Source organism: Akebia trifoliata, chromosome 1 (genome assembly GCF_017979445.1).
Source record: "Akebia trifoliata isolate Shusen 1 chromosome 1, ASM1797944v1, whole genome shotgun sequence".
NCBI lineage: Eukaryota > Viridiplantae > Streptophyta > Magnoliopsida > Ranunculales > Lardizabalaceae > Akebia > Akebia trifoliata.
This window is the reverse complement of record NC_141375.1, coordinates 30,767,908-30,776,700: the sequence shown is the minus strand read 5'-3', so window position 1 is coordinate 30,776,700 and position 8,793 is coordinate 30,767,908. Positions and strand designations below refer to the sequence as shown.

Here is an 8,793-nt window from a genome sequence, read left to right as displayed (position 1 = left end):
AACTTCGGATTGGTTCGGATCTCGGATTTACCCAATCCAATGTGCACCCCTAGTCAAGATCCAACTAATTTAGGCACGAACACCGGGCAGAATTGTAAATATAATAGCAATGGAACTCCTATTCCTAATCGGATAATGGCAACGTAATCTTCCCTAGTTAACTTAAGTGTCGAGTTAGCTTAACCTTAGTTAATATTTGATCCTATAAATATTGGTCCTCTTAACCATTTGCGCTTCCAACTTTCTTGCTTCGTTTCAAATTCTTCTTGGATCATCTGTCTTCGATTGATATTCTTTTTTTGTTTTTCGTTTGGATTTTTTTAAAATTCGAAACCCTAGGGTTTTCTAATTAGAAAATCTGTGAGTAGGGCTTTGATTTTGGAGTTGTTTAAACTCCAATCTGTTCATCAACTCTTTACTCTCGGATCGTTCGTTGAGATTTTGAGGTATTTTAGGGTTTTTAATCTTAAAGATGCCGTGTGTGAATCCCGATCCGTCAGATAAGGATGCAGAACCATTCGTCGAGATTGATCCGACAGGAAGGTACGGTCGATACAGAGATCTGCTTGGATCTGGAGCTGTGAAGAAGGTTTATCGGGCTTTCGATCAGGAAGAAGGGATAGAGGTGGCATGGAATCAGGTTCGATTGGGAAGTTTTTCTGATAATCAACGAATGATCGATAGGCTTTACTCTGAGGTTCAATTGCTTCGAACATTGAAGAACGATAACATCATAGCTTTGTATAATGTGTGGATCGAAGAGGATGACAGCACTTTGAATTTCATTACTGAGGTCTGCACTTCGGGAAATCTGAGAGAGTATCGTAAGAAGCATCGCCATGTTTCACTGAAGGCTTTGAAGAAGTGGTCGAAGCAGATTCTTAAGGGTTTGGAGTATCTCCATACGCATGAACCGTGTATTATTCATAGAGATCTCAATTGCAGTAACGTCTTCGTCAATGGGAATATCGGACAGGTAACTATTATAATTCTTTTTGCCTAATTGTGAATTTGTGATTATATCTTCTGCTATTTTGTACAGAAATCTTCTAAGCAGATTTAATTTCTCTTGTCGATTAGGATTTCTTCCATGAACCTGAAACGATTTGAATTTTAGTCAAATTTTAAGTTAATTAGAACGTAGATTAGGTTTTTTTTTTTTTCTCACCTCAATTGTGGGATTTCGAGAGAATGTAAAATTGTTAGGGTAATTTAGACGTACCTTGGTGAATAAATTGACGACATAATCCTTAAAATTGATGGCATACACCTTGACCTCAGGCTTTTATGAGTGACTATTGGCAAATGGCCATAATGCTCTTTCTTCAACTTGTAGCCAAAAATGCTTGTTTTTTGTTCTCCTAAAAGGCCCATTGTGTTGGAACTCTATGACCTCTAATGTAATTTTTTTAACCTAATTGAACTTCTCTTCAATCAGCCATCTTCGACCACTTCTTACATTATGCCAAAAACCCTTGAGTTTTTTATGTTAAAAAAAAAATTCCATCGTCTTCGACTAGGCCAAAATCCTATCTTGCTTTAATTCTTCAGGTTGAAGAGTACAGGTATTTAGATAGAAAAATCATGTTTTTCTTAGCATGAGATTGAAGATGAGAGTATCTATGCCATTTTCTTATTAGTCCCTCAAAGAAGACCTAGTTCAAGCCTCAATTTCAAATAACATGGCTATCTCAAATATTCACCAAAACCAGTAGGGGTTTGTCTAAGCTCTAAAATAACCCAATTTTTTAATGGGTCTGGATCCCTTAACTCCTAAGAATGACTCAAAAAAAAAAAAAAAAAACACATGATCCCTACCCTTTAAATGCAAAATCCAATGGTTTGAGATTTATCCTCGGGATAAGTGTCTCAGAGATTGTGTTATCAAGATATTCATAAATCTCAACCATTGGATTTTGTGTTTTAAGGATTTGGATCATGTGTTTTTTCATGAGTCATTCTTAGGACTCAACAGATCCCAACCCTTTGTTAATAGGCATGGATATATTGTTAATATCCATATAGTTTGCAACCTCATGAATTACTGTAATTATGAGCAACCTGCCCTTGGCAATTTTATGCATCAGTAAATGTTTCTTAATTATTTGCCGATTCTAATCGTTGTATCTGTTTTGTGGCAATATATAGGTGAAGATTGGTGATCTGGGTTTGGCAGCAACTGTGGGACAGAGCCACGCGGCTCATTCGATGCTTGGGACACCAGAGTTCATGGCACCAGAGCTATACGATGAGGATTACACAGAGATGGTTGACATATACTCATTTGGGTTGTGCGTGCTAGAGATGGTGACACTGGAGCTACCATACAGTGAGTGTGACAGCATAGCCAAGATATACAAGAAGGTGTCATCTGGCATAAGACCCCAGGCTATGAACAAGGTTAAAGACCCTGAGGTCAAAGCATTCATCGAAAGGTGCCTCGCACAGCCGAGGGCTAGACCTTCAGCCTCAGATCTACTCAAAGACCCCTTCTTCGATGGAATTAATGACGAAAACGATGATGATGATGACAACTCTTCATGATTATTATTATCATTATTCCAGTGAAAATGAAGCTACAGTCGCGTTATTCTATCATTTTTTTTAAAAAAAATTAGGAGGTGTGTGTGCGTGGGTTTATAGAGTTCTTATTTTAATTTGTTTGTTTTGTTTCCCTCGTAGTCAAAAGTTTATAGAGAGAATTGTTAGGAGAAGGCATTATTTGGATCTTGTGGCGTGGGGATATAAGAGTTGTAAATGGTATTTTTATTGTGAAAGTTAATTTGTACAGCGTCCGTTTACACATACATGATAGAGAAGTTGACAAAAAAAATTTCCTCTTATATATGTTTTTACTTCCCTATCTCATCATTTCTTTTTTTTCTTTTTTTTCAAATTAGGGGATTTAGAGATATGTCTTTCCTGTTTCTGCCGATATTATAGTTTTAAAGTGAAATGATCTATCCTTCCTTATCAAGGTCTACCCTGATCGACTAATAAGATGACCTAAATGGGTCTCTGATTTTTCTCACTAAATCTCATCATCTTCAAACCCATCAATCTCTAGAGTGAATCGTTATATAACTTATTGGACCTTATGGTTAGTCCATTATCTTCAACCTTTTGATAAAAACTCTTCTATTATTTCATTGTCATCAACTTCCCAAAAAGTATCATATTTAAGTTTAAAATTTAAAGGTTGAATGGAGGAGATGAAATCTTGAGATTGGTAAATAAGGGTAACATTTGTTAACCTAAAGGTTGAACATGCTTGATTTTTTTTCTTTTTAGAAAATCAAGGTGTTATGGTAATAATTTGAAGTTGAGGGTATTTAGGTCATTTATTTATTCTATCAGACAAGACATGGTCAATGTATATTGTATATGTCATTGGTTTGAAAACACATTCTGTATCTCCAATATTCAAAAGAAACAACTAGGATAGATCCTTATTGTCTTGAAAGTCAAGTCAAATGTCAACTAAGTTTTTTGTGTTGTTCCCACTTCCCACCCTTGATCGACCCAAGCATGATGGTGGGGATGTCAAAAAAAATTGCTCTTAAGGGGTACCTATGAACGTCGGGAAAATATCCTTCATTAGAGAATTTATTTTCCATTAAAATAACTTTGAGAAAAATCAAATAAAAAGCCATGATTACAAAATGTTGTTTCCACCCTTGACTGACCCAAACATAATGATCTGTTTGATACAATAGAGTGTGATAAAATTAAACAAGATCATTTCAGAATTAGGTCGGGCTCTACTATGGTCATTCGGACAGGTGGGATCGTCAAAACCATGTGAATTTCAATATCATTTGAATATCCAAACGAGCAATCAAAAAGATTTTGGAGCATTCACTAGGTATTGTTCCTCCGGTGATTTTAAATTAGTATGCCTCGTGATGCCCTTTAATATTTACAAGCCCACTTCTAAACACCCATTAATCTAGGTTGGTTTAAGTTTACCCTGAACCTCAGCCACTTTTGGTCCTTTAAATGGGTCCACCATTAAATGGGTATTGCAATAGAATAATGATGAACTGACCTCAAGATTGGACCTCACATCGCACACCTTGATATGAAAGTGTATGGGAACCATAGATGCTTTTCCTCGGATGTGTTATATGAAGTCCAATCTTTAGGTCATTGCAATATAGGCTCATGGGCCTTGTGATTATGTGGACCGGCCATTTTGATCAAGTGGTATTGAAGGATGATCATGGAATTGATATTGGATGGAAAACAGAGACTAAGTTATGTCAAGAGATCACTGGATTAATTAAACAGTCGTGATAATCTGACTATCCCAAGTGGCATACTCAATCAACTACCTGACATGACAAGTTTGGAATCGTAGATCTGCACTCCTCGGGATACACGATTCCCTCAAGATACATTTTTTATGGGAAAGTGTAGCCCTGTATTCCGAGGAGCGCATATCTACAGCTCCCAAACTTGTTGTATCAGGGTAGTCGATTGAGTTTGCCGTGGGGTAGTAAGATTATCACCATTCTTAATTAAATCTTAGTATCTTAGGTTAGAACAAGAAATGATCTTGGCACCAAAGCCAAAGGTTGAAAATGAGGGTATTTTTGGTCATTTTGTTGCAATCTCTTGTAGAAAACTAAGGTCAAGGGGTATTTATATTTATATGACTTGAAATACAAGGTCAAAAAAGTAAACACCAGATCCAAAACAATCTGAAGAAAAACGTGGTAGCCCACCAGATCCCAAAACAATCTCGAGAAAAACGTGGTAGCCTTTTTATTTTTAACTCAGGAGAGGAAAGATCAACTTGACTAAGATCCGTGTGTAAGTCACCACCTTTTTGTTATTTTATCATACATTTTTGCGCCTTTGAAGGAATATATTGCTTCAGTTCTACGGCTTTCAGCTCGGATGTATCATCTAAAAATTAATATAAAAAATAAAAAAAAAGGATGATTTTGTAATATATGAAAAAGGTTCCATGGACTAAGGGACCACGTAGAACATGGACAGAGCTCCATTTTTGGGCCATATGGGCTGCCCCATTGATCCAAATGACAACTCCTCCTCTTGTTTGTGGTCTACATTGAAAAAAAAACCTGGGATTAAGTTTAAAAAGATTATTTTTCGAATTGCTATTGCTTCCCTTTGTAAGGTTCAAATCTTTACTAATTGACTTAACATATGGAGCCTCCAAAGGATCCATTGGTTAGGATCAATGCGATTTCTCGGAACACGAAAATTGACGAAATAATACAATACCATGATACTATGGTTTGAATATTAAAAGCATAATTAATTAAGTATTTTGTTTTTTATTTATTTTTAAAATAATTTAATATGGTGGAGATTGGGATCTGCTGGGGAGTAGGCGAACAGCACGTCTACCCAAAAACACCCGAATTTTCAGAAGCCGTGCCGTTTTGGGTGTTAGCATGTGGCGCAAAGCAGACAAAGCTTCGTCCGCAATTCAACTCCTTCCCCCACACACCCTTTTTTTTTTTTTTCCATTATCTATGCTATGTGATCAACTCCTGTGCATCTCTCATACAATCAAGTTGCTTCTATCAACACATCTGCCACGTCCATCCCTCCACGTGCAGTGTGATCACTCGTCTGATGAACACTTGAATACTATCTAGATATAAAACCTTTTTGATGATTGGATTGGATGGTTGAGATGGAAACACAAGCAACCTATTAGTGTAGACTTCCATTGAGATACCCATGAGAAGTAAAAAAAAAATTCTCCTCGTTCTACTGTCCGAGGCTTACTAAAAGCACGAGATTTCAACTCTCCAACACTTGGAGAACATTTGAATCCTTAAAATTTGGATTCAAGTTCACTCGTGTGCATTTGACTTTGACTAGAGTGCATCATTATAACTAATAAAACCACCTCCTCTTTTCTTTCTTTCATGCTTTCTTCTTCAACTCCTAGTTTTCTGAATTGGAGAAGCTCCAATTGTTCTCTTTGATTCTTGAAACGGGCTTTCATGTTCGCTGGTATTTCCATCGATCCAATCTCGAACTGATAAAAGTTTGTGTGTACTTAGACTGATGTCAGTTGTCTTTGGTTTTCAGTAATGGGTTGTGTTGCAGAAGCTTTGCAAGAGTACTGATCATGGATGCTCCAAGTTTGAAACCAAGTTCCCTCGCATTGAGTCCTTTCTCGTCTCCAAATGTCGGGGCACTGCTGAAGATAAAAATCATTGAATGGTAACAAAATTAGTTAGAATTCCATAGTACTGTTTTTGTATAACTATAGAGTACTTAATTTTGTGAGGTTGATATACTATTATTTCAGGTGCCAAGAGACTGGATTACCTGTGTCAGTTCGTGTTCGAGTTGGTGATAAAGTCTTTGATCTTCACAAGGTAAGAAGGACTCGAATTCGGAATTAAACTTTTTAGTTTTAAACTCTTCAGTTTTATAGTTTTAACATATGCTTCGTCTGTTCTATATGGCAGAACCCATTGCTTTCGAAGTGTGGATACTTCAAGAAGGCATTGAACTTATCAACAGATATTGAACTGCCAGATAATTTTCCTGGAGGATGGGAAGTCTTTGAAATGATCGCCTTGTTTTGCTACGGCTCATCCACACTCATTGATCCTTTTAACGTCGCAGCCCTCCGTTGCTCGGCTGAGTTTCTAGATATGTCAGAAGATTACGGCTCGGGCAACCTCTGTGAGCGGTCAGACCTTTATCTTAACCTGGTGGTCTTACAGAGTTGGGATGATACTCTCATCGTCCTTCAAAAGTGCCAAATGTTTCTGCCATTGTCTGAAGAGCTCTTAATCGTGAGTCGTTGTGTAGAGTCACTTGCATTCATGGCTTGCATGGAAATTCTTGATCCAGAGCGAAGACGGGACAAACCAGTTGTTACATTGGAAGCCTTGGCTGGTGGAACTTGGAGTTGTGAAATAATAAAGGAATTTGCTAGCCAGGAGTTATGGATCAAAGATCTCATAGCTCTTCCCTTCGGATTCTTCAAAAGGATAGTTGGGTCGTTGAGACGACAAGGAATGAAGGAGAAGTATGTGAGCCCCATAATTGTTTTCTACGCAAACAAATGGGTTCTATCAAAGAAGACCCATCGGTTTTGGGAGAACATGAGTGACAAAGATGGAGCTGATGATGCAAATAACAAGGTTTCAACCATTTTGCAAGGTATACTTGATTTACTCCCCATGGGCAAGAAAGCCAGTAGAGTAATTCCAGTTGGGTTTTACTTCACCTTGTTATCAAGAGCTCTCAATCTTGGTCTAAGAAGTGACAGTATGGCAAAGTTGCAAGATCAGATTTCAGCTCTGCTACACTTGGCAGTAATGGACGATTTCTTACTTCCCGGAAGTGAGATTGAATCCATTTCAACTAGTGTGGAGTTGGCTACGATGGAGAGTATAGTTTCAAGATGTGTATCGTCTAACATGGGCACAGCTTATACACCTTCAGATAAGAACTTTATTGTTGCAGAATTATGGGATAGATACCTTGCTCAAATAGCTTCTGATCCAAAGATGGAACCCGACAGATTCTTGGATCTCATTGAGATTGTACCAATATCATGTCGGCAGTCTCATGACCATCTCTACAGAGCAATGAGCACCTTTTTACTGGTAAGCTTTTATGAACTTGGATAATACACAATGCCTTAAATGTGTGCACATTTTCTCATTATGTTCTTGTTTTTGCCTTTCTTAGGAACACCCAGACATATCTCAAGAAGATAAAGCATTAGTCTGCAAATACCTCAATTGCCAAAAACTATCACAGGAGACATGCATTGAAGCTGTTCAGAATGAGTTGATGCCACTACGTTTGATCGTCCAAGCACTATTCGTTCAGCAGCTCAACACACACCAAGCCTTCAAAGATTGCTCAGATTCATTCAGATATGCACATTTTGGGGACTTCTCTGGAAGCCTCTCAAGCTCGAGAAACCCAAACCCCAAAAGTCAGACTCTAGGAGAAACCCCATTAAAAGAAGCAGATGGAGGAGAAGCAGTTGTTACGCCTTTGGGTTTCTTGCTGCAGAAAGATACAGCAATGCAGAGGTCTGAGTTCTCAAGAAAGGATTATGAATCCACAAGCTTTAGAATTCAGAACCTCGAACAGGAACTTATGTCCTTGAAGAAAAGTCTCCAATGGCAGACTATCTCGAATGGATCAGAATCGATCCCTACCAACTCACAGAACTTGAGGCCATTCGGTTTGGAGGGAAGAACAATGAGTAAGAAAAGAGACCCACTTGGACAAGCTACGAGTTGCATTGGTTCTGTAAGCTTTGCTTCTCAGAGAAAGTATGCCAGTAGGTTACTCAAGGTCTTTCGCAAAATAACCCTGTTTGGTAAAAGCAAATCAAAGAAAAAGCCAGGTGTTTCTGGTTTACAGGCACAATATGTATGAAAAGTTAAATCAGTAAACATGGAAATAAGATTTTGACCAAGGAATGAACAACTGCACTGTTTAGTTGGGGCGGAGTTGCCTGAAGAGCTTCCATCAAACATGACTTTGATACCCACTTGAGTGTTTTTCCATCAAATATGTAGTGAGAAATCTCTGGCGTCTCACATTTTAGGCATTTTCCATAAAATAAAATGATATCCGACAAAAAATTATAGACAACTAAATAGAGTATAGAAAATGTTTGGCATGTAACCATATCTACTATTATCTCCAACAAATTCGAAAACTTCTACTGCTTCAAACTCTCTCTTTAGCCAAACATTAGTATTGACAAAGATGCAATTAAACAATATACATTATGTTTTTAAAGCATTCAATCAAAGCTAAGTG

The 8,793-nt window shown here is 37.7% G+C and overlaps 2 protein-coding genes across 2 annotated transcripts; both read left to right on the top strand.

Annotated features, from left to right (window-relative positions):
* The first annotated feature begins 277 nt into the window (after positions 1-277).
* Positions 278-2,601, top strand: LOC147411687 (Protein kinase superfamily protein). Its single transcript, XM_086451185.1, has 2 exons — positions 278-976; positions 2,149-2,601. The coding sequence occupies exons 1-2, from the start codon at positions 473-475 to the stop codon at positions 2,542-2,544; spliced, it is 900 nt and encodes a 299-aa protein (XP_086307311.1). The 5' UTR covers positions 278-472; the 3' UTR covers positions 2,545-2,601.
* Positions 2,602-5,964: 3,363 nt separating this feature from the next.
* On the top strand, positions 5,965-8,403 carry LOC147411686 (Phototropic-responsive NPH3 family protein). Its single transcript, XM_086432325.1, has 4 exons — positions 5,965-6,210; positions 6,299-6,368; positions 6,462-7,613; positions 7,699-8,403. The coding sequence occupies exons 1-4, from the start codon at positions 6,116-6,118 to the stop codon at positions 8,401-8,403; spliced, it is 2,022 nt and encodes a 673-aa protein (XP_086288451.1). The 5' UTR covers positions 5,965-6,115.
* Positions 8,404-8,793: the final 390 nt, after the last annotated feature.